This window comes from Saccopteryx leptura, chromosome 1 (assembly GCF_036850995.1).
Source record: "Saccopteryx leptura isolate mSacLep1 chromosome 1, mSacLep1_pri_phased_curated, whole genome shotgun sequence".
Taxonomy (NCBI): domain Eukaryota; kingdom Metazoa; phylum Chordata; class Mammalia; order Chiroptera; family Emballonuridae; genus Saccopteryx; species Saccopteryx leptura.
The window spans coordinates 378,503,790-378,529,106 of record NC_089503.1 but is presented as its reverse complement, the minus strand read 5'-3'; the positions used below and the strand labels follow the sequence as shown (position 1 = coordinate 378,529,106).

At 55.9% G+C, this 25,317-nt stretch overlaps 1 protein-coding gene across 4 annotated transcripts in view; it reads left to right on the top strand.

Annotated features, from left to right (window-relative positions):
- Positions 1–25,317, top strand: part of FOXP4 (forkhead box P4) — a 57,154-nt gene that overhangs the window by 9,149 nt on the left and 22,688 nt on the right. For all 4 annotated transcript variants that reach the window (XM_066359461.1, XM_066359460.1, XM_066359462.1 and 1 more), the window contains exons 2-3: positions 9,353–9,575; positions 23,394–23,489. In XM_066359461.1, coding sequence (XP_066215558.1) covers positions 9,369–9,575; positions 23,394–23,489 — 303 coding nt within the window. In that variant the 5' untranslated portion in view covers positions 9,353–9,368. The remainder of the gene's footprint in view (positions 1–9,352; positions 9,576–23,393; positions 23,490–25,317) is intronic.

Here is a 25,317-nt window from a genome sequence, read left to right as displayed (position 1 = left end):
TAGGAGCATTTGGGGGCTGGAGCCAGCGAAAAGTGAACTGAGGGGTGGTGGTGGTGGTGGAAGGTTCAGATGCCAGGGAACTTCCGGAGTGACCAACCTCAGGGCTTTGCCACCTCTGAGGTGGGAATGGGGTGGGGGCGGGGTGGGGAGGAGAGCACTGGTTTGGGAGTAGGAAGAGCCCTGCTTTCACTTTGGCTCAGCCTCTTAGCAGCCAGGTGGCCTTGTCAAGACATCTTCAAAGTGTGGTTTCTTCTTCATCTGTCAAAGTGAGCGCCAGGTTGTGTGGAGAAGAGAGGAGGGGACAGGGTATGGGAAAGGACTGTTAAGTACTCTGTGAGTGGAATGGTTATTATTAGAAATAAAAGATGTTCACACATTGTGTACCCAGGCTTCTCTTCTTTGACTCAGCTCAGGAGACACCTCCTACAGGAAGCCTTCCCAGAGCACTCCCCTCTAGGCACCCGTAGCACTCCAGTGTCTATTTAAGGTAACATTTATAACGTTTGTATGTTGTGTAGGGCAGAGGCGCTCAACCCTCGCTGCACCTGAAGTTTTAGGATATTTCAAAAGCTTTTGATATTATCCACTCCTAGGTCCCACTCCCCAAAGAATTCAATTTAATTGACTCAGGGTGGAGCCTAGGGATGGGAATTTTTGTTATCACTTGTATTTGCGAGTGCCTCTCTTTCGTCCACCAAATGGTAAGCCACCACAAAAGCAAAGGCTGTGTTTTACTCACCTGTGTGTGCCCCAGACCCCCGTACTTGGTATCAGTTTCAGGCAAAGGCCCACCACCCAGCCGTGTGCCTTGTAAACTCCCAATTTGACAGGGTCAGTAGTGTTGGATTTTTTTTAAATATTTTTTTTAGATTTTATTTATTTTTTTTAGAGAGAGAGAGAATGGGGGGGGGGGCAGGAAACCTCAACTCCCATATGTACCTTGACTAGGCAAGCCCAGGGTTTTGAACTGGCGACCTCAGTGTTTCAGGTCGATGCTTTATCCACTGTGCCACCATAGGCCACACAGTAGTGTTGGATTTTGAATGCCTTTATGCAGGATCTGAGACTCTTCTAGAGAAGGAGATGAGAATGGAGGTGAATCTCTAAAGAGCTAAGAGGTCCGTGTGTCTTCTGGGACTTGGCCCATTGCTGAGGGGAGGGCAACATTGGTACAAATTTTATGACATCAATTAGGGAACAAATGTATCAAGTGCCATTAAAATCGGCAGATCTGCTGTGCAATTACATAGGCTAATAGTCAGAAATGTAGCATGTTTGCTCGCATGGGGGTGTTTATTGCAGAGTCCTGGGGCGGGGGGTGGGGGGGGGAAGGTAGGTAACAGTCTGGGTGTCCAGTTCTAGGAGACTGGCTAGATGCAGCCCATTCGAGTAACTGTGTGACCACTAAAAACTGTTGCCTAAAATATTTGATGTCATGTGGAAATGGTTATGATAGTAAGTGGTGAGTGGAAAAATAGGAAAATTCAAACCATGTACAGATTATGACCCCGGTTTCACTTTTTAAATGTTTATATGCCAAGAGAGAGTGAGAGGGGACTGACTGGAAGGGGCGGAGCCACAGGGCCAGCTCCCTGGGTGGTAGAATTATGGCTACTAATTATTTTTTATTTTTTTCTTTCTTTTTTTCCTTCTTCAAAAATTTCTACCAAGATGTTTTTTACTTTTATGATTAGAAAGCGGTTACTTGAAACTTGGGAGAGAACCTGGAACAGACAGCACAGGACCGTGGCCCGCCTTCCGAATCTGGCTCTGTCCTCACCCTGCCCTGCGCACTAAGCGTCTCAGGCCCTGATGTTTTGTGCTAAGAAGAGGCCTTATGGTCCCTCAAGTTGGGGCAGGTAGCTGCTAGAGTGTCATTTAGTGGTACTGGCAGGCAGAAGTGCGAGTAGAGAGGAAGTTTAGGGTGCTAGCCCCAACCCACATGAGGGACAGTCAGTCCGAAGGACCAAGGAGGGTCGGGGTCAGAGAGGTTTGCTCCTTCTGCTAGAGGAGAGACACCGCTGGCCTGCTTGGGGAGCCAAGTGGTCCCGTGACGCATGACCCTGATCTGGTCTGGGTCCTGTTTTGGAGCTGTATTTGAAATTCTCACCCTTGGATTCCTGCTTTGCTTCCCTGATTGCTGGACCAAGGGCTGGGATCAATTTTTAAACCATAGCTCACTCAGTGTTGGGGTGTTGCGTGGTCTTCTGGGCCGCCATTATTGTAGTAACTACCCTTTCTTGAATAAAACACCTTCACCTAATGTGTTTTAATTGATACCATAGCAACCCTGAAAGGAAGGCTTGTTGGTATTAGTCCCATATGACAAATAGGGGGACCCAAGGCTCAGTCTGGTGACCTCACTGCTCAGTACTCTTATTACAAAGATAACAAGGGAGCAGAGAAGGGTCAGCAGGTAGGGTGGCAAGTGAGCGGGCTGGCTAAGGAAGGCCAGGCTCCCCTCACCTGGCAGGCCTTTGGGGCCTGAGCTGAATGGGAAAGGGGAATCCCTGGGCCCTTGGATAACGGATTGGGAAGCATCCTTCAGTTCCTTGTATCGCCAGTGCTTGTTGGTCTGAAAAGCTCTCTGCTTTATTTATGTCCTTGATTCAAGTAAGATCTGATCACAGAAGAGCTAGAGCTAGAAAGAAAGGAAAAGAAAAAGAAAATACATGGCAAATTCATGCTCTGTTCTTTGGGTGCCCTGGAAAAGCCTGAAACTGGCAACCTCTTGTACAATAAGGACATTTGCATATGCTGTTTCCCCTCCGTTTGATGGACACTTTGCCTGACCAATACCTTCTTACCTTTCATTTCTAAGTATAAATGCCATTTCCTCAAAAAGAACGTCTGCCCTGCCCCTTTCATTTAAATTAGAACTCCCCACCCCCACCCCGTTTGTGTTTGTTCTCTGCACTCTTATTTGATATCATTTATCTGAGCTTATCTGTTTATTGGTCCTTATTTGTCACCGGCCCCCACCGCCACCCTCCACAGGAGAGCAGGGCCTGTGCCCTGTTCTGTTCAGGTCTGCGTACACAGACTGGGCACACTGTAGGTGCCTAAATATTTGTTGAGCCAACCAATGGAAGAGGGGTCTTTGCTGGTGAAATACGCTCTTGGCCAGCCATTGGAGGAGAGACAAAAATGACTTTGTTCACTAGCCCAAACTCCACTAGAAGCTAAGCTATTAAAAAGACAAATGCCAGATTTACTCAGAAAATAAGGGGGGGGGGGGATAGGACCTCTGTTATTACCGGTTGCCCTCAAAGCATTGAGAACACTGGTAGCCTGGCCTCTTTGAGTTTTGTGAGCCTGCATAAGGCAGGGGTCCCTTTTCCGCTCCCGGCAGCTACATAGATCCTCAGGGCTTGGCTTAATCGGGCACTAAATCCATGTTGAGTGAATGAGTGGCCTTGGAGATGGATCATCTGGTTTGGGCGACCAGGAAGCTTGTAACTCAAGTCAGTGCTGTCATTGGAGCCCTGTTGCCTTGGGCAAGTCGCATAGCATCACCCGGGAACTTTTGAGAAATGACAGTTCTCAGGCCCACTCTGAAATCCCTTGGCTCGGAAATTCCAGGCCTGGGTGCGGCCTAGCAGCCTGTGTTTCAACGAGCGCTCCAAGGTGGTTCTGTAGCTTCAGGGTTTGGTCCATTTATTCTCCCTCCATCCCTCCCATCCCCTCGTTCATGAGATTGTATTTTAAGAATCTTTATCAGTCTTTAATGGCAGTCTGCTGCCTAATCTTTTTTGGAAGCTGATAGGGGTATACATTATAAATAGTTCCACCTAGTCCAGTTTCTCCCAATATCCAGAGGAGAAAAGGGGGGAGTTAACATGGCCTAAGTCACACAGCAAGTTGGTGATGAAACAGGCTAGATGCCAGGTTTTCCAACTTTAGTCTCAGTCTTAACAGCTCGCTCCACATCTGGATGGTAGGTTTCTGGAGGGCTGGAAACAGTGTCTCCTTACATCAGTTCAAACCACCACCATTGCTCTGGGTACAGGTTACCTGTCGTTACACCCACACTCTCGGTGCTTCCCAAAGACCTGGGAGTGCGCCCCCTCCAGCAGCGCGGGCGCATGTGCACGCCCTGCTCGACGGGCACAGAGAGCAGCTGGGAGCTGCCCCTTCCTTCCTTTGCTCCCTCCCTCCCTCCTTCCCTCCTTCCCTCCCTCCCTCACGGGTAAACTGCGGGCATCCATCAGTCTGTTAATTGCACTAATTAGAGATCGTGGAGGTGTTAATTGGAAAACCCTGGTATTGTGCCTGTTTGGGGAAGAAAACGTCAATAAAAATTAATTGATGAGTTGGCAGGGCGGGCAGCGCGGGTTCGCGGCGCGGCACAGGGTGTCGTGGCAAATGTTGTGGCTCAGATTAAGCGATTGTTAATTAAAAAGCTATGGTAATTAATACTCTCTTACACCATATGGGCCCGCGGAAAAGGCGCAAAGGTTTCTCCACATGTAGGGCTCCCCATCTTCTTTCCGCTTCTCCGAAAGCACCCTAGACCTTGGGTCCTCCCTTTGTTGCCAGAGTAGGTGGAACTCGACACTTCCGGCCAGAGGGGGAGACAAGGCGCACCTTATCTGTGCCTTAGAGGTTCTTAGAAGGGCCAGGAGCCTCTGGGGAAGTGGGAGCCCCCAGCGGCCCGCAGACTCCCCCAGAGTGGAAGAGGCAACTGTGGCTTTGACCCAGCTTCCTTCCTTCCTTCTGAAGGCCGGTGTCTGCAGTTGCTTCGAGACCTGGCCCAAGGCCCTGAGGTGCCCTAGTACCCTAGGGGGAACTCTGAGAGGTGCGAGACTAGGACCTGCCTAAGGGCAGGATCAGAGTCTTAGATCACCTCAAATAACTCCAGTACCTCTGTCCCGCCCCCAGCACGTGATAGGAGAGGGATCTGGAAAGGCTGGGGTGGGGTATGAGGGCCTTAGTTTATTCAATCCTAAAACCTAGAAAGACCTAACCGCTCCCCCCCTCCCATAGGTGTTGTATAAAGGAAGAAAGAAGAACTCAGTAATTTGGGCAAAGGGCAGTGACTTGTCCAAAGTTCCACAGCTGGCCCTTGAAACCAGGTGGTCTAATTGCCAGAGCTCCCCTTCTCTTCTGTGTGTGTACAGCTGCTTTTTTATTTTATTTTTAGATTTTATTTATTCATTTTAGAGAGAGGAGACAGAGAGAGACAGAGAGAGAAGGGAGGGAGGAGCAGAAAGCATCAACTCTCATTTGTGCCTTGACCAGGAAAGCTCGGGGTTTCGAACCGGCGACCTCAGTGTACCAGGTCAATGCTTTTACCCACTGCGCTACCACAGGTCAGGCTACAGCTGCTTTTTAAGGAGGAAATGGATGACTGAGGAGAAGCATATGGAGAGAGGTGGGAGGGCAGAGTGAAGGGGGGGCTCTTAGAGAGTACCCCCCCTCCAGTACTTGAGCAGGAAGCTCAGGTCTACATTGGGTGGAGCCCCTTGGCAAAGAGACCCCAGCTGTGACTCAGATGGACCCTCATAGGCTCCTCCCAGTCACTAGAACACGGTGGCTTCATGTCTACAGGCTGGACCAGGGAGTTTTATTTCTGGCGTGTCCCAAGTCCAAAGAGACCTTCAAGACTACCTCTCCATGTAGAGATGGGGTTGTTGAGTCCCAGAGCAGGACGAAGGCGAAGGGTTCACAGCTGGTTGTGGCCGAGCTCAGGCTGCCTGACACCTCCCCACCTTCTCCTCTAGCGAGGGTACAGGTTCTCAGGACACCGGCCTCCTCCGATACACTCCACACCGTTGTAGTTAACTGCAGGGCATCAGATCAAGGCCTACCTCCAAGCACCCCACCCCATCCCAGCCCTAGCGGACGGCCCCCAGGCACCCAGAGCCTGCTCGCCCACAGTGCAGGGAACACCCCAGAGCTGCTGCGACAGCCTGTGGAGAGGTGAGCCGTGTGGGAGGTGTGAGGCTGACGGGGGCCCCAGGCACCCAGAGCCTGCTCACCCACAGTGCAGGGAACACCCAGAGCTGCTGCGACAGCCCGTGGAGAGGTGAGCCGTGCGGGAGGTGTGAGGCCGCTGGTGTGCTCCTCCTCAGAGTGCAGGTGTCCCAGGCAGAGGTGGGAGGGTTTGAGGATCACCTGGGAGCACCGGCCATGCCGGTTTCAGTGGGCGTTGGTGGGGTGGCAGGAGCGCCAAAGGAGGTGAAGTTCCCAGGAGGGGGCAGAGTGTGCCACTTGGGAATCAATGCCATTCATACACCCTGCGGAAATGACTTTTCAAATGCATATAATCTCAAGCATGCAAATGAGAGGCTTGCTTCACCCTGTTTAATATGAATGATCGGCCCTTGAATAGCTATTATTACACGCCACATTGCAGCAATTATGTTGTTCACTGGGTGTCGCTATGTACCCCCCCCCCATAAAAAAATAACAGAAAAGAAAAGCACACCTCTGTTTGTGTCTTCCTTCCTTTTTCTCCCTTTTCCCCAACTTGCTGTCTGATCTACAACTTTATGGTGTGTGTGTGTGAGTGTTGGAAGAAGGGCACTCATTCTTACCCCAGAAAAGTAACTGCCGGATTCTCTTTCCTTTCTCCTATGCACACCCCCCCCCTGAGGCTCTGGTCTTGGTCCCCTGGGGCCCAGGAGTTCTCAGATCTCAGAGCAGCCAGACTGGGAATCCGGGCAGGCAGCTGCTGTCCACCCCCAGCAGGGCCAGTGTTGGAGGAAGAGGGAGAGCAGAGTGGACCCCTGCTGTCTCCCCATTCCCCTCATGGAGCTGGGGCCCCGGCCCGAGTGGGGGAAGGTACCCTGCAGGCTGCGGGGGGGGGAGGCGGGGGGGTTGGGGAAAGGGAGGCCGGAGCCCTGTGCTCTGGCGGGTGGAGGACGGCGCCCACCCCATCGATCATGTGGCAGCCACTGGCCCTCTGGCTGACACGGCCATTAAGGCCTGAGACCAAGTGCTCAATCTCTTCCGAACCACCGCCCCCAACCTCGTCCTCACCCCTGGCCCAGCTCCTCAGAACTCAGGATTGGGAGCGGCAGCTGGGGGGGGGGGCACAAGAAAGGTCCCTTGGGTACACAGAGACGTGCACAAACACGGGACACTCCAGCAGCACAGGTTCGTGTAGGAAGCCACACAGATTCCCCGGGACAGAGACACCTACAGTCACAGCTGGAGAGGGCCCGTAAGAGCAGGGATGTGGCACACACGCGAGCTGGGGGGCTCCCCGTGGACCCTTGACAGCTCTGTCTCGCGGGCCCCAGTGCCCTCCCTTCAACAGGTTTTGCTGACAGGGCAAAAACAGAGCACGCGGCACGGTACAGTGAGCGGGCGGGAAAGGGAGAGAATTTGGGGGCAGGAGGGAGATGCTCGTGGGAGCTACCACTTTGGGGAGGAACTAGGAAAATAATCCAGTTTCTTCCAGCAGTTTCTCTGATCTGCTACCTCTCCAGGTCTTCACCCACCTTTTGGTCGGGGAGACCATGTGATTTTGGGGTCTGCTCAGGCCAAAAGGGACATAGAGAAGGGAGGAAAGAACAGTGGCTTCCACAGGCCCCCACTAGCTGCTGCTGTGGCTTCTGACCCCTTGACTTCTCTGTGACCTGGGCCAAGACTTTGACCTCTCTGAGCCTCAGGGTCTTCACCCTCACAAATCAATAGGGCCGGCGGGAGAGGGGATTGATTGGAGCTTACCCCGGTGGTAGGTGGTTTGTGTGTGCTGGTTTATTTACTCCTTACAGGACTCTAAAAGGGTAGGGTTGATTTACTTCCACAGAGAAGGACACTGAGTTTAGGGAGTTTTAAGACCTATGTTGAAGTCCCTGGAGGACCAGCCATGTCCTGTTTCACCGAAATCCATGTGCCTCTCAAGGGGCTCTGGGGGTAGTTGGAGGCCTCCCAGACATTGACGGCAGTTTCGCATGGTCAGGCTCCCCCATCACAGTCTTTGTACAAGCCCCCCGAGATAGCAGGGCCTCCATAAGTTGTAGAGCAGTGGTAGTCAACCTGGTCCCTACCGCCCACTAGGGGGCGTTCCAGCTTTCATGGTGGGCGGTAGCGGAGCAACCAGAGTACAAATAAAAAGATAGATTTAACTATAGTAAGTTGTTTTAGAAAGATTTATTCTGCCAAACTTAGCGAAAATCCGACATAAAGTACTTGGTAAGCAATTATTATATGCTTTAACTTGCTGTAACTCTGCTTTATAAATTTTATAAAGTAAAGTGACTTCCCTACTTTATAAATCACCATGACTATGGAACCGGTGGGCGGTTAGAAAATGTTACTACTAACAGAGATACAAAAGTGGGCGGTAGGTATAAAAAGGTTGACTCCCCCTGTTGTGGAGGGAAGTTCAGACCTCACGACCCCTGGCGTTCCCAAATGTACCCTCTCTGGGGTTTTTCCCACCACTCCTTGGGAGGCAGTTGAGGTGGGAGAAGGAGGGTCTGGGATTCAGGCCTTGGCTCCTTGCCCCGGTAAATCTCTAACCTCTGGACCCTCAGCTTTCCCGTCTGTCAAGTCAGGATGATAATAACTCTCACACTTCTTGTGATTAGGACCCATGGTGCCTGTAGAGACAAAATATGATCAAGGGTCTGCTTTTGGCCAGACCTTAGGCTGCCAGCTTCAGGACGAAAGGGGACGTGACGGCCTTCACTGCACAGCCCCCCCCAGGCTGTGTCTGGCTCCCTGTAGGCGCTGGGCGCACAGGGAAGCCATTTTTGCTGTGGAGCAACATTGGTTAGAGCTTCTGTGCCCTCGGGAAAGGGACTCTGTGAGGAGGCCCCTGCCCTGAGGGCATTCCCCATCTCTGGGAGCAAACACAATGGCCATTACAGGTGTTTGTGTCAAGGGGGAGGGTGGTGTAGTGAGTCCTAGTGAGTAGCTCGTCTGCTTTGAAGTCCCTGCAGAACCCTCTCCCCTCCCTTTCTCCACCCCTCCTCTACACACACAGAACACACACACACACACACACACACCTGGCGTGAAGGGAGAGGCCAGAACTGGTTAGGGGGTAAGGGTGGGAGGCATCACCTCCTCCCCTGCCCTGCAGAGGTCTTCTGGAAGTCGAGGAAAAGTAGGTGAGAGAGGTTACCTACAGTGAGGAACTGCCCCTTACCCAGGCCTAGGGGTTGGGGGACATTGGGAGAGACTGCACCCCAAGAGGGTCCCAGGAGCAGCCCCCAGGAAGTTGAGGAGGAGGAGAGGCTCCAGAACTGGGTTGGGGGTGTTAGGTCGAGGTGTTGGGGAGGTGTTTGAGGGGCCCCGGTCGCCGCCCCCCCCCCCCCCCCCCCCCCGTTGAACCCGCCCCGCCCACTCAGTCTGGAGCCTCAGCCCCTCCTCCGTGTCTCTCCTCCCCCTCCAGGTCCCGCTAGAGCGACATGATGGTGGAATCCGCCTCGGAGACAATCAGGTCAGCTCCCTCTGGTCAGAACGGCGTGGGCAGCCTCTCGGGGCAGGCCGATGGCAGCGGCGGGACCGGGGCTGCGGGCCCTGCCGGAGGCGGTGCGGGCAGGGACACAGCGGCGGGCGCCGACAGCAACGGCGAGATGAGCCCTGCAGATCTGCTGCACTTCCAGCAGCAACAGGTAGGAGCTGGCACCCCTCCGCGGCCACATCCTCCGTCCGCCAGGGAGGCGGAGAGGGGCGCCCCAGGCCGCCTCCCACTCCGTCCTGGCCCCCTGCCGCCACTGCTCTGGGCCAGGCGTCTTCCCTCTAACATTCTCGGGAAGGTCCAGCCTCCAGGGACTCCCTCTGCGCCCGCCCATTCTAGTGGCCACCTTAAATCAGGGGCGGGCTGTGCTTTCAGGAGATATGGAGCTTAGAACAGTCTCAGAAATGCCCACCAGGACGGACAGACCCGGGAAGCAGGCCTGACCTGCGGGTCCGCGTGTTGGATGGGTGGGCGCCTGCACCTGGCTCCCACACACTGGCGAAGTTAACAGGGTTGAGGGGAAAGACCCTCGCTTTAGAAGTGTGTTCACTGGGGAACCGGGGCCATGCACGGAAGAGGTATCTCCACTTCATTTATATTGTAAAACAGCCCCCCAGCCCCCACCTCTGCCTCCGACCCTGACCCAAGCTGTGAAGAGATTAACATTCCAACCACCTGGGGGCCAGAGCTGCCGGGAAAAGGCCGAGAGCCTGAGGCAAAGGTGAAGGCAGACCTCTGTCTTTTAGGGCTCTGACTGGGAACCCTGTGTGCACCGACTGTCCCTCTTCCCCTCCGTCATTCCCACCTGAACTGCAGAGTTCAGGAGGTCAAGACCAGCCTCTATGTGGATCAGGAGGCCCCTAGGGTGGGGAGCCTGGCTGGGTGATGACAGAAAAGGGGCCCCAGGTCCCAGCCCCACCCGGGAAACAGGGAGAATCATGCTTGACAAGTTCAGGAGAACCGGCCCAGCCAGCCCTGGCCCTGAGGTTCTCCATCTCTTATTTGGCTCCTTGCTCCTGGAGTCACTGCTGGTGGTGGCCCTGGCCCTTGGGGGCTCTGCTGGGAATGAGGAAAAGTCAGGTCCTGCCGGTGCCCCCACCCTGCCTTACGTGCACAGATGGGTATGCACGGCCCTCAGGCTGTCCCCCAGGTTCTGCCGGTGGCTCCTCCCGGCACTGCGTAGCCCTGAGGAGTCCCTTTCCCGCCACGAGCACCTCGGAGCTGGAGGTCAGACCGCCAGGGCATGGTCAGAAGCTGGGCACGCTGCTTCCGGGCAGCCAGCACTAGCACAGGGAAGAAGCGAGCCGGGGGTAAGTCCGAGCCTGCCCCTGAGTGTGACCTTGGCCAAGTCCTGGGCCTCTCTGGGCCTTAGCCTCAAGTCCAGGGGTTGATAGGATCAGATGCAGTTTGGGTGTGAAACCCCTGTACACACAGGCTGTGGGTGTGAACAGAGCAAAGGGCTTTAGAGATCACTTCCTCTTACGGGGGAGGCTTGAGTGGGAAAGGCCTGTCTCCTTGCCCCAGGAAGATGGATGGTCCCTTGGGGTTTCCTGGCATCTCCTAAGCGTTCCTAAGCAGGATCTCGGGGGCAGAAACTCACAGTCCCTGTGCCATCTCCTGGGGACAGAAGGTCAAAGGGAAAAATCCTACCCGTTATCCAAATAATGACAAAACACACCCCTCCAGAAGGCTCCGTGGGCAGCCTCCCCTCCCAAACTTCTGTGCAGACAGAGCAATGAGGATTTTTTTTTGCACGGCGGGTCGAGGGGCAGGCAAGAGAAATACTGAAACTGGGAATGGCTTTTGAAAATGTCTGAGAGCGAAGAGTGAACCCAGCTCTGGATAACTGGGGAGCCGAGCGGGGTGCGGGCAGAGAGGCGTCTGCAAGATCGGGTTTCTCGTCCTGCTCTGCGTGCACGCACTCCGTGTTTTACCGTCTGTATTCCACGTTCCATCACTCCTGTTTGTTTTGGGGAGTATCCCAAAGTCCTGGAAAATCCTATATCTGTTTCACAAATAAACCGGGGTGGAGATTTGGAGGCAGGCAGAGAGGGCTGTTTTATCCATTTGGGCTCACTATGGGCGTAGTGCCCGGGGCCAAGGAAAATATTTGAGACTTTAAAAAAGGTTTTGTTGGCTCCAGACTATGAAAAGAGGCCTGCAAAATTAAAAAATACAAAATTTTTAATTAAAATGTAGTCAGTCTGTATAGGCCATCCTTCTACCTCCTCCTCCCCCTCCCCCCTCCATTATATGACTGAGTTTTTGGGTGAAGTTTCAGGGGTAACACTTTCTAACTTTCTAGCCCCCAACCACAGATGTTCCCATTGGCCCGCTAAAACAGCTCTAGGGAAGAGAGCCTGGGGCGGGGTGCGCCTCCCTCTCAGTCCCAGCCGGGAAGTCAGTCCTTCAGGGACAAACAAACAGATGGAGATACCTTGTGTCTGTTTGGGGCTTTGGGTTCTTTCATATACGTTGTGTCATTTCATTGTCTGGGAGAGGGATATTACCGTTCCATTTCACAGATGGGGCAGCCAGCTGTGGCACCGACTGTCCGTGTGACATGGTCAAGGCTACAGCTGGACCTCAGGTTTCCCAGTCTGCCACAGCCCCCTGCCGGAAGCGGAGGGAGCCAGGCCGGCAGCATAGTAGGTGCTAAGTAAATGTCTACTGATGCGTGAACGAGAGCACTCCATTCCCAGCCCAGAAGGGCTCTTAAAACAAACAAACAGAAGCAGCACTGACCACTGGCCCTGAGTAGCCACTCTAGAGGAAGGAGTGTGTGTGGGGGGGTGTCTGCAGGCCGAATACTGGTTCCCATACTCCTGTGCCTCCAAGCCCCTCTCCCTCTGTCCTTCTGTCTGTTGGTCCCTGCACCTCCGCTCTGGGTAAACAAGCCCTGGAAATGCGAGCTTGGCCTTTGGGAGTAATGAGTTGACAGAGGAGAGAGAGAGATAAACAAGGCGAGTCAGAAGTCAGACTGGTGACAGGACTTTAGGCTGAAACAAACAGGGCTGAAGAGGGCAGCCACGTCACTTTGGAACAAGAGCAGCCGCCTGTTTCCCGTTTCCATGCAACAGCAGGCTGGTGCTTGTTTAAACAGAGGCTGGGGGCCGGGCCGCGGGTGCGGGCGGGCGGCAGAGGCAGAGCCTGGCCACCAGGCCCCCCTCCGATGGAGAGAGGGTCCCCGGCCTGCTGCCCCCTTGAGGCCCCAGCTGCCCACCCCCCTCCCAGTACCCTACTGGCGAGGGACAGAGCCCGCCGCGTCCACTCCCTCCGGGGTTTTCACCAAGCCTCTCACGGAGGATCTGCCCTGAGATAGAGGCTGAGAGGCCGACAGGCCCCGGGTACTGCTCCTTCGTTTGCGTTTGCACCGGGCACCCTGTTGGCCAGCTGGAGTCGGCGGTTCCCCAGCTGCTGTAACAGAATTCCCTGGGCCAGCAGATGTGCCAGCTGCCCCCCCCCAGGCCCCTTCCTCGCTGCCTCCTCCCCCCCCCCAGAGCTCCCCTCGGAGGGCTCTTTTCCTTGAAGGTTGCCCTTAACACATTACCCTTTCCTCCTAATCCAACTTCACCTGTTTGAGAATGTCCCCAGAGTGTGGGGGTTTCCTTGGGGGCTGCACAAACACCCTGTGGTCTCTCTGTTAGGGGGTAGTAGAGCTGGGAGGCGTGTGTGCCAACTTTTGGGAGGCGGAGGGCCCGGGGAGCTCTTGGGGGCCAGACTGGGCGCTCTGGAGGAAGAGAGCCAGACTTGGGGCCCCCCGAGGGCCGAGCAGGCCCAGTGGGGGCCGGCAGAGCTGCTGGTCCGCTGCTGAAAGGCGTCCCGGGCCTCCAGAGCCGCACTCCTATTGTCCTCGGGTTGTGGGGGTGACAGGTCAGCGAGGGTCACAGGAGGGTTGCCTAGCGTCTGGGAACTCCCACTGCAGTTGCTGTGGCAACCAGGGCCAAATCCCACCCTGTGCACATCCTGTGAGGAGTTTCAAAAGGGTTGGGGGGGAAGTTCTGCCCTTTAATGGGCTTTTAACTCACCCCCCTCCAAAGAGATGGGGGGTGTTGGGGAATGGGGTGAGGGGGAGAAGAATGGAAGAGATTTTTGTTTTCCTTCTCCATCTGGCTCTCCCCTGCCCAGGCTTCGTAGGGGGATGGGGTGGGAAGGGGAGGCCTCAGAGGTGAATGAGCACACACACACACACACACACACCCCACCTCACACACATGCTATCTACCGTTGTGTTTAGTCTCAGGCCCGGGGCCCACTTCTTCAGACTGTGGGCTCATGCCCCAGATTCTGCTCTTTCCAACCTGATCCTCCGCCTTCTCTCCTTTCCCTTCCTTCCCATAGAATGAGCCCCTTCCCCAGGAGGTGCTGGGGGCCTGGTGGGAGCTCACTGGGGCCGACTCCCCAGAGGGAAACTTCAGACCAGTGAAGTCCCCTGCTCTCCAGCAGCTGCAGGGCGATGCTTAGAAAGTGCTCCTGCTGCCCTGCCTGGGAAGAGAGGGCAGGGGAGAGGCCTGGGTTCAGAGAGGACCAGAGAGGAGAGGGCCTTCACCTCCCCCTCCCTGAACCCCTCCTGGGTTACTCAGCCAAAGCCCACTGTTTGCGGCCTCTGCCTCCCAGGCCGAGGAGCAGAGCAGCTTCCCCTTGGAGGGCACTCCAGTCAGAGGGGGGAGAAGACAGGAGAGAGGGCCCAAGGCTGGGAGAGGGGTCCCTAGACCCCCACTTTTTGGGGACCAGAAAGGAGTCACCCCACTCTACCACCAGACTTCTCTTTTGATGCAAAATTTTGAGACTTATGAGTTTTTCTCTGCTCTCTAACCCCCACCTATGCCAGAGTTTTTACCCTTACCACCCGGGAGTTTAGGGACTGGGGAAGGGCGGGGGGAGTGTTTCCTCCTCATCCCAGAACCCCTGCAGTGGGTGAGCTGCTTTCTCTTGGGGATGCACTTGTAGTCTGAGAGGGAATTGCATGTCCCCCACAGCCCCCCCTAAGTCCTGCCCCCTGCAGAGGGGGCAGGTGTGAGGGCAGTGGCTGGGCTGTGGTTGGCCCTGAGCCCAGACTTCCTGACTTCCTTTTCTTTTTTTAAAATTTTTTTTGCGACAGAGACAGAGAGTCAGAGAGAGTGACTGATAGGGACAGACAGACAGACAGAACGGGAGAGAGATGAGAAGCATCAATTCTTTGTTGCAGTACCTTAGTTCTTCATTGATTGCTTTTTCATATAGGCCTTGACGGGCAGTGGGGGGGGGTGGCTACAGCAGAGTGAGCAACCCCTTGCTCAAGCCAGCGACCTTGGGCTCAAGCTGGTGACCTCCGGGTCTCGAACCTGGGTCCTCCACCTCCCAGTCCAACGCTCTATCCATTGTGCCACCGCCTGGTCAGGCCCAGACTTCCTTAAGACCTGACTCCCGATAGCTCCGCAGTCAGGATCACCCACCTGGGAAGCGGAGAGCATGCAGGGAGGCGGCCCAGGAAAGAGCGGGGCTGGGCCCCGTCCCACCGCCCTCTCTGTGCTGACCTCTTCCCAGAGGCCCAGACTCAGTGACTCTGCACGCCCTAAACTCACAGGCCCCGCCTCCCAGCACCCCAGCCAGCTTTTCTTGGCCCAGAAGGGCTGCGTGGGCCACCCTGGGTCGCTCTGGGTGCTAAGCTCGCAGGGTTTCACAGCATCCACCAGCGGGGGCTGGGGTGCAGGGAAGGGAGAGGAAGAGGAGCCTGCGGAGTGGGGCGCCCTGCTCTTTCCAGTGCTGTTGGGCTCATCGGTCTCTTCACGGTCTCTTCACGTCCAGGCGGACAGAGGCCGGTCCCTTGCGGACAGGAGGAATTTCCAAGACACCGGGGCTGGGAAGGGGCCCTGTGAGCAGGCTGTGCACCAGGGCCCTGCCTCTCTCCCACCCACGTGGGCCTGTCTGTCTCTATGCGTTGCTGGTTTTCATTTTAATGGTTCTAATTTGAGAATGCGCCGATGTCATTTTTATGAGGCTGGTGTAAAAAAAATTTACAGCCTTTTCCAAAAAGCTCCTTTTTTTTTTTTCCAAAGGAAAAAGGTGTAGAATCACTTCGGGGGTTTTATAGTCTCCACTCCCCCACCCTCTGCATCCCGCTCTTCTGTGTAATTTTGTTTTTATGTCTCTTTGCTGGAGGACAAAGCCTGGCTGGTGGAGAACCTGGATCTCGCTGCGGTCAGTGCCTCACCTGCGTGTTTGGGAGGGACCGCTGACCTCTGGCCTTCCTCCCCGCGCCCCTCCCTTCGACTCCGGTTCCCTCCACTCTGTTCCCCGGAGGAGCTGCGGATCAAGGGGGTGGATAGAGAGATTCTGTTGTTGTTATTTAATTCACAACAAGAACTTACCAGGCACCTACTGTTAACTAACTTCGGGTTAGGAAATTATATCATTTCCTTGATTCCTTAAATTCACTTGCTTAAAATCCTCCAGTGATGTTTCCTCAAGTGTAGAATGAAATAAAACACCCATCGTCCCTGTGGGATCTGGCCCCTGCTCACTTCCGGGCCATCGCTCCCCGCCTTTTCCTCCAAGTGCCTCCTCATTCTCACTGTCTCCTCAGAGAGCCTGCCCTGGCCACACGACCCAAGTAGCCAGCCCGCCTCTGTGTGACACCTGCCACCATCTCATCTCATCTCACCAGCTTGCTGGCCTCCTCTGTTTTCGTGTCTGCCTCGTCCCGTGAGGATGGGAACCCCATTAAAGCATAGCAGGCTCACAGTGTCTGGGGCCATGCCCTGTGAAGCTTCAGGAATCCTTGCTGAATTACTGACAAGGGAAGGAAGAGAAAGTCCTCCTGTGACACACACACCCCCTCCCGGGCAGGGGGGGATAGGTGGTGGGCTTCCTGGGTGTGCTCTTTGGGTCAGCACCTCCAAACACCTGCCTCCTGCCCCCTCCCCTAAGTCGAGCCCGCCTTCTGCTGAAATGATCAGGGCAGTGTGGGTCCCCATTTGGCCAAAGTTAGCTAGGTGCAGACAAAAGTCTGGAGTATGTTTATGTCGGCCGCCCCTCACCACAATCCAGATTACAGCAGCATCTGCCAGGGGCTCCTTCGTCCTGTCTGGCCAGTTTGAAGAGCCCCATGTCAGACCAGGGGACTCGGGCTCTGTTCTGCTGCGGTGTGACTTCGGGCGTGTCACCGCCCCTCTAGATATCTGCATGTCCTCATCTATAAAGTGAATTGGACCAGCGCTTCATAAACATTTTTGCTTGATATCCACAGCAAGAAATACATTTTATGGTGCCCTGGCCAGTTAGCTCAGTCGGTTAAGAGCATCATCTCAAAACAGCAAGGTTGCGGGTTTGATCCTCAGTCAGGGCACACACGGGGAGCAGCCAGTGAGGGGAACAACAAATGAATGCTTCCCTTCCCTCTCCCCCCCCTCTCTCTGTCTCTCTGAAAATAAGAAGAGAAATGAAGCCCTGGTCAGAGAGCTTGGTTGGTTGGAGTGTCCTCCCAGAGCACAGAGGTGGCTGGTCCGATTCCCCGGTCAGGGCATGCACAGGAGCAGCTCAGTGTTCCTCTCTCTCTCTCTCTCTCTCTCTCTCTCCCTGCCCCTGCCTCTCAAAGAAAGGAAAAAAGAGAGAAAGAAAGAAAGACATTTTAGGTAGAGCCCCAGCATACACAATTTCATGAAACAATGCTTATGCTTACCTAGGAACTCTGACTTTTTAAAAAAATACGTGTGTGTGTGTGTGTGTGTGTGTGTGTATTTCCTATTCTTTGGACCCACTAAATTGACATTGTGACCCACCGTTGGGTCATGACCAGCAGTTTGGAAAACACGAGGCTGGGTTCCCTTGGAGGCTTGCAGCTCAGCAGGCCGCGGCCTGTGCGACTCCTCATTCTGGGAGCTCAGCCTTGCAGCCCGTGGCTCTGAGCTCCAGCCACACCCCTGCCCTCCGAGTCACTCGCACAGTGAGATGAGGCTGGGACCCCAGCACGGCCTGGCCTCTCTCTGAGCTCCAACCCCCCCCCCCTCCGAGTCACTCGCACAGTGAGATGAGGCTGGGACCCCAGCACGGCCTGGCGTCCTCCAGCCCAGTAGACCGCCCTGCACCTGGCTTCCCAGGGGGGGGGCCTGCCCACCCCACTGCACTCGCAGAGACAGGGATGAGGGCGTGTTCTCCTGCTGGAGGTGACAGGCCCTCCTGTCTCAAGACTGGTTTTTCTCTTCTCAGCAGTCCTCTGGTGCCCTCATGGCTCTAGCTTCTTCCCCTCCCTCCCAGCCGCCCTCCCTGGATGCCATCCGTTATAAGCCATTTGTTCCTAATTGTGGAGATCCTGCTAATGACTTCTGAATGGGCGATAGGGGGAGGAGAGTTCAGCTTCATTAGCGAGACGGAGTTCTTAGGCTTGAGGGGGACTGGGGGTGGATGTAGGCTGGAAGAGGGTTTGGTTCGCAAGTCCTTCTGGGTGGCATAGGACAGATGACCAGGAGCTGCTTGGGAAGGCAAAAGGTAAATTAAGTGACAATAGTTCATGTCCATTCGGGACCTCCTGGGTGCCAGGCAGTGCACTAAGCACCCCTTGTATGTTGTCTCATGCTCTTCACAACAACACTGGGAGCTGAGTACAGGGTTATTCCTGTCTTGCAGAGGGAGACACTGGGGCTCAGAGAGGTCAAGCGACTTACCCAAGGTCACTCAGTATATGGTGGAGACAGGATTTGGATCCAGATCTCTTTGGCCAGGGTTCTTGCACTGAATAGACCCATCCTGCCTCCCTTAGAGGAAAACAACCTTCCTCCCCGAACCACGTAGCTGGGCATTTGGTTTTCCATCCAAGGGGTGGAGAGAGGAGGAAAATGAGGTTTAAGAAGTCACATGGCTCCCAATTTCTGCCCCGAGTCCCCTCTTCCTCCTCCTCCCCAGGTTTTCCGTGAGGACTTCTCCCCAGTGTGGGATTCCCAGTGCCTTTTCCCGCCCAGGACTGTGTTTGATCTGTGGCACCCAGGGAGGGGAAACAGCCCACCTGTCCCCTGGAGATTCCCCTCTTGGTCTCCTCTCCCCATCTCAACCAGTTCACACCCAGACCGCGGAGTCACTAGACTGGCTGGGGGAGGGGGCGGAGTCACAGACCTCACCAGACTGTGAATGAGATCACGAGGGCCCCTCTAGAGCGGAGGGGGCTGGGCAGCGAGAGGTGTTTGGACTCTGCTTCCTGGCCGGGGACCTTGGGTTTCAGTTTCCTTGCCTGTACAGTGGAGACAGTGACACCTGCCCTGCCCAGCTCAAGGTTGTCAAGTGTTGACTAAATGTTCGTCGAAGTGCTTTGAAAGCTGCCAGGCCCTATCCACATGCTAGTTTCTAAACCCTGTGTCAGCCCGTGCCTGCCTCCCACGTTCCGCCCAGACCAAAGCGACGTCTCGCCAGAGTGTCTGCTGTGTGCTGGTGGCTGGGGCTCGCAGACACACTTGACATCTGTGTTTCTAGGAGGCTACAGCCGGGTTGGTATCATCAGAGAAAGTGTGTCTGGATCTTTCTCGGGGGTGGTGAGGGGGGGCTTCATTTCCTACATACCCGGGAGGTGGGCAGTCCAGTGACGAACGAGACCCCAGTGCCAGCAGCCCCTGTGGACGCTGCCACCGTGCGTCAGGGTGCTGGCTGTGACTCGGGCGGGGCTTTACAGAACCGCAGTCCTCTGTGTCCCCTTGGGTGACCGCCTGGAGGAGGGTGTCCTGGGTCCTGGTGGAGGTCTGGATGTACAGCGAGGACAGTGGCAGGAGGGACGAGTGGAGCAGCTGTCCAGTGTCCTGAGCCGTCAGTGACACGCCCAGGCCATGCAGGGAGGGCAGCTGGACCCCAGCCCAGGGTCTGTCCATCAACCCACCCCGGGTACCTGCAGCATGATTTTTAGGTGGTACCCCGTTCACCTGAAATGATACAAAATGACCTTGTGAAGTTCACCAGCTCCAAGCCCAGTATGAGTGCGTAATGGAAAGAATGAATGAATGAGTGAAGTGTCTGGAGGTCAGGGGCCTGAGGGCCCATCAGCCTTCCCTGTGGCTGTCCCCCGCCCCCCCCCCCCCGGCCTGGCACAACTCAACTTTCTGCCCCTGGGAATGGTCAGGTTCCCCCGACTTGCTGGGTCTGTGGCGTGTTGGTCACTGCTTGGAACATCCCTCGGGACCTCAGTTAGTGCTGCCACCTCCTCTGAAGGCCTTCCCAGATGTCCCCAGACAGAGGCGGCCCTCCTCCGGGCCCTGGTACTTCAGTCTCTGATAGGCAGCTGTCACCATAGCACCCAAGCTGTGAGCCCGGGCTGGGGCCACGTGCTGTTCCTCTGTCTTCAGCGTCTAGCATGGTCTCTGGCTCCCAGCAGGCTCTCAGTGAGCGGGGAGGGAGAGTGAATGGGGCAGAGTGGGAAGTCAGCGGAGGGGACAACCTTGGCCAGGCTCACATCTTACCTGGCTCTGATCGGCTCTAAAGGGGAGGTCCAGGAGGAGGAAAGGTCCAAGGTGGGGGGGGCGGTGTCCGGGCCGGAGAGTGAAGGGCCTGTCACAGGGACGTCTCGCAGGAATAAGATTGCAAACCCATGTCATTTTTTCCTGTAAATCTTGTAATTTCATGCTCCAGGGGACCACAGAGTAAGAGAGTCGGTGGGGAATAAATCCAGCTCCCCGGACGCTCCACCCAGCTTCCCCGGGAAGCCTCCCTGCTGCCCGCCTCTCCCATGACCGCTCCACCTTCCTCCACCTTGGGAGGACAAGAGGCATTTGTCCAACCCGTGTTATTAGACCAGGAGGGGTTCCTAGAAGCAAGGCAGGCACGGGGACTCCTTCCTGAGGATCCCCTGGCCACCTCCCTCTCTGCCCCCCCCCCACGCACACCCCCTTTCCAGCCTCTCAGAGCCTTTTGACTCAGGAAAGTCAGACTTACACTTTCTGAATTGAATCTTTTTTTTCCTCGTACCGGCTTTATTTATTTATTTATTTTTGTATTTTTCCAAAGTGAGAAGCGGGGGTGGGGGGCGGCTCCCACATGCGGGATCCACCCAGCACGCCCACCAGGGCGTGATGCTTGGTCCCTTTGGAGTGTTGCTCTGCTGTGGCTGGAGCCACTCTAGCTCCTGAGGCAGAGGCCATGGAGCCATCCTCAGTGCCTGGGCCAACTTTGCTCCACTGGAGCCTTGGCTGCAGGAGGGGAAGAGACAGAGAAAGGAGAGGGGGAGGGGTGGAGAAGCAGATGGGCGCTTCTCCTGTGTGCCCTGGCCGGGAATCGAACCTGGGACTTCCACAGGCTGGGCCGACGCTCTACCTCTGAGCCAACCAGCCAGGGCCCACTGAATTGAATCTTGACAAGAAGAAACCCCAGACCACTCAATAGTCCTGGTGTGAAGTTCAGGGGCAGAGGGGGGTGGGGGAGGCTTTGGCTGGTGGCGGGCTGCTGAGAGGCATGCCGTCTGAACTCCAGGTTTGCTGGGAGACACGTTCCCATAGATACACCAGTGGGTGTTTAGATACCCTCCTGAGGTAACCTGGATTTCAGCCTCGGGGGAGGCTCAGCGGCTCTGCAGAGGGGGGAAGGTGTAGATATGCTCGGTATACAGGACGCGCTCGAAGGGTTCGCCAAGGGGCCAGTGCGTGCCAGTGCGTCCGTACCCACCTCACAGGGTCTTGTCTGATGGTGCTTATGGTGTGGGGTAGGAGAGTAGACATCCATGTGAGGACGGACAGGTGTGTGGGTGGACAGAGGTGAGTGAGCCACAGGTGGGCACGAACAGGTGCACCCGGCACGAGGCTGCAGTGGGTGAGGCTGAAGGAGGTGAGGGGGGGGGGAACGATGAGAGATTCGTGAGAAGGGAAGGGGCAGACACTTCGCGAAGGCTGCCAAAGTGAAGGCGTTGGTCCTTTAATTCCCCTAGTACCTCAGAGTGCCCCAGTTTTGCAGGTGAGGAGGCTGAATCAGAAATAGAACAGCTTGTCTAAGGTCACACCACTGGTAATCACCCTGGGATTCAAACCCAGGTCTGCCTGATGTCAGGCCCCGAGTCAAAGGCCTAGACTGACAGCTCCGGCTCCCAAGGAGGTCTCTGAGAAACCGGAAGGCAGACAGGCTTTGTGCGTCAGGAACATGGGTTCGGGATAGGCCCCCACATCCCTTGCTCCGAGCCTCCCACTGACCCAGTGGCGGGGGAGTGCAGGCCAGGCTGACCGTATGAGGACTCCCCAGGTCTCCCTGGCCCCTCACTCCCCTATCCAACTTCTCAGCACCCATCTGCCCACACCCCAGGCCCGCCTGTCCAAACTGCGCCTCCTGTAAATGCCACACACTTCCCACTCCTGTGACTCTGCCGGCTCAGAGTCCACACCAAGCCAGTATGGCCTCTAAGAACAGACCACCACAGTCAGTACAACTCACTGATGCTTCACAAGCCCCCCTTTCAGGTCTGGATTGAATTCCCTCAGTGCCACCCTAGACCCAGAAAGGCACCCTGAGCCTCCACCCTCATCCCTCAGCTGCGTGCTCTGATTCCAAGTGAGTGCTTCTTCCTTAGCCCCAGACCCACCACATAGTAAGGCAGTTGGCCTTGGAGCCAGGCTTCCTGGGCCCAAATCCTGGCTCTGACACCTCCTAGCTGTGTGGTCTTGGGCAAGTTACTTCACCTTCTGGGGACTACGTCCTCATTTGCAAAATAGGGCTGGTGATCCCTACCTCACAGCCTTGCAGGAGGGAATTAAATGAGATTTTGCCTGGGAAGGGGAGCAGTGTTTGCTTCCCCAAAATATGCCAACTTTGGGATGTTCTTTTTTTCTTTTTTGCATTTTCCCAAAGGTAGAAGTAAGGAGGCCGACAGACAGATTCCCACATGTGCCCAATGGGGATCCACCCCGCATGCCCACCAGGGGGCGATGCTCTGCCCATCTTGGGGCGTAGCTCTGCCGAAACCAGAACCATTCTAGCGCCTGAGGCAGAGGCCATGGAGCCATCCTTAGTGCCGGGGCCAGCTTTGCTCCTATGGAGCCTTGGCTGTGAGAGGGGAAGAGAGAGACAGAGAGGAAGGAGAGGGGGAGGGGTGGAGAAGCAGATGGGCGCTTCTCCTGTGTGCCTTGACTGGGAATCGAACCCGGGACTTCCACAGGCCGAGCCGACGCTCTACCGCTGAGCCAACTGGCCAGGGCCAGGATGTTCATTATTTTAGGCTGGTTAATTTTAAGAACTAGCAGACGTGGGAGAATCTCTGAAAACCAAGTGTAAGGTACCCTATGCAAAAGGCATTTGCAGCGGTGAAGGAGCTTGCTGCCTGTAAGGTGTTTCCTGCATTGTGCTGCGCCTGCCATCACTGTCCACAGAGGAGCCATGGCTTCAGTCTGCACAGCCGCCTTCCCCTGCTCGCTGTGCTCTTTCTGGGACCTCCCAGAACTGACTCTCCACCCCCTACATTATCTTCTGTCTCTAGCTGAAAGAGGTATTAAGGTGGTGGGAGCTACTCTGTTCCTAGGTCTCTCCCATGTGTACCGGAAGTATACGTGCTATTAAACTCGAAGCTTCTTCTGCTCATCGGCCTTGTGTTGATTTGATTATTTATTAGTCCAGCCAGAAGAACTTGAAGGGAAGAGAATAATTTTACTTCCCAGACACCTATGAAGTGTCTGACACATAGTAGATGCTCAACCAATAGTACCTATGATTAGGACCGGGAGTCGTCGTCCCCCCCCCCCCCCGCCCCTTGTTCAACCATGGACCCTTCCATTGGCTGCAGGGGGGGGGGCCTCCAGGGCAACAAACCCTACCGGGTTCCAGAGTGAGTCCCTACAGGTTCTGATCTGTCCGTGACTCCGATATACTTACCCCCAAGTCCAAGGGGCCGCCCTGCGCCTCTCTCACCCCGAGAGCCTCCCCATCCCCTGACCTCCTCCCCGTTACTGCCCCACACTCCCAGGGAATCCTGGGACTGCACCCCTGCACGGACTTGCAGCCCACAGGCGCCGGGGCAGGCCCACTGACTCGCCCTGTCTTGCAGGCTCTCCAGGTAGCCCGGCAGTTCCTGCTCCAGCAGGCCTCGGGCCTGAGCTCCCCGGGGAACAATGACAGCAAGCAGTCAGCTTCCGCGGTGCAGGTGAGGAGGAGGGCATCCCTCTGGGTTGGGCTGGCCAGGCTGGGCTGCGGCCAGGTCGGAGGGTGGGCTTGGCAAAGCAAGCGAGAGGAAGAGCCAGTTGGAGAACCGCACTGGCCGGTCCCCAGTGCCAGCCGGTGGGCAGCTGTCCAGAGGGAAATGCTGGGACAGGGTGAAGAAACTTCCACTTTCTCATCTCCACCTGATCCCCCGGGCCTTTCCTCTGCTGGGCCTTTGTGAGTCAGCCCGCGCTCCTAGGATCTGTCCGTCTCTGTCTCTCCCTGCGGGCTGCCTCTTCCTTGGCCCCAGGGTTAGTTACTTCTCAGGTTTCTGTTTCTCCGTCCTGTCCTGTCCCGGTGTGGCAGTGCGGCCTGGGCCTGTCTGTCCCTCTCTGCTCCCTTCCCAGGCTCTGGCAGTGGCTGAGGTCACATGTCTCCCCCCTTATCTCACACCCACCAATTCTCTCCGTCTCCCCGCGCTTCCTGTCTCTTAATGTCTCTCTGTCTCTTTTGTTTTCCTTTGCACAATCTGCCCTTTTTTCCCCCTCTCCCTTCCCCCAGCCTGCGGCCCATCTGGCTGGCTGGGGGAGGGGAGTCTGTGGGGGTGTGTGGGGGGGGAAGCCAGGCCTTCTGTTTACCTTTTGTGTCACAAAGAACTTGGGAGAATCGCCCATCTGAGTCCTGGTGGGTCACAACTCAGGCAGCCCAGTCTCCGCCCCCTCAGCCCGGCAGCCAAGCTTCCTCAGCTCTCCCCCTCCCCCGCCACACACCCCTCCCCACAGCGGCGGGGGGGGGGGGGGGAGGGGGGGCTTGGAATTGGGGAGAGGATTAAGCGGGGCTTTGAAAGGAAGTTTATCTAAGGGAGGAAGGCTGAACACGATCTTGAGCACAGAGCTCTGGAGTCTGGGGGGTGGGGTGCTGAGGGAGGGAAGGAGGGAAGTGAGAAGGGGGGCAGGCCGGGGTGGGATGCGGGGCACCCTGAGAAGGAGCGAGGACTGCGTTTTATGTAAAACAAGCTTCTGTTCAGAAAGTGCTTTGATGAAGTTCAAGGTGCCGGATGGACGAAGGCAGGGGCAGCTTTAACTGGAGTCCTGTTTTAAAGTCTTGAACCTAATGGGACAGCCCCGAAGGGGGAGGGATTGGGCAAAGAGGGGTCCTGGCCTGGGTGGGGGAGGGGAAGAAGAGGAAGTTCTCCGGTCCCAGTGGTGTCAGGACCAGGTCTTTGAGTTAGGGGACCCCCTCGCCCACACATACTCCCCGGGTGGGAGGTGAGCTTCAGGCCACTGTTCTTAAACCTCTGCACCCTGGGCCCAGCTCAGTACCCCCTTCTGAGGACAGGGGGAGAGGTAGGCTGGGAAACAGGAACATTCCCTCAACCCAGGAGGGACCGGCTGGCCCAAGGCGAGAAAGAAGGGGCTTGAAGGCAGCTAGAGGGACTGAGGTCAGGCCCAGGGAGGGCTGGGCGGCTGGCTGTGAGGGTTAAGCGGTCTGAAATAATGAAATAGGAAGGGAAGCTAGCTACGGAGTTTTCCTTGGGAGATGCCCTCCCCCCTCCCCGCCCCAGTCCTAAAACAAGAGAGGTCCTTGGATTGGCCTAGAATGAGAGGCAGAGAGGTTTTGGTCAAAGGGACAGAAAAAAAATAATTCTTCTCTCTTCTTGTCACCTGACTCCCAAACGATGGATTGATGAGCTCACTCAGCAAGGACTCAGGACTTCCTGAGCTAACAACACGTTTACAGAGCACAGTTACAGACTGCTTCCCGGGGGCAAACACTGGGCACTTCCCAGGTGTCGTGCCTTTATCCTCACAATGCTCTGAGGTGGATGTTGT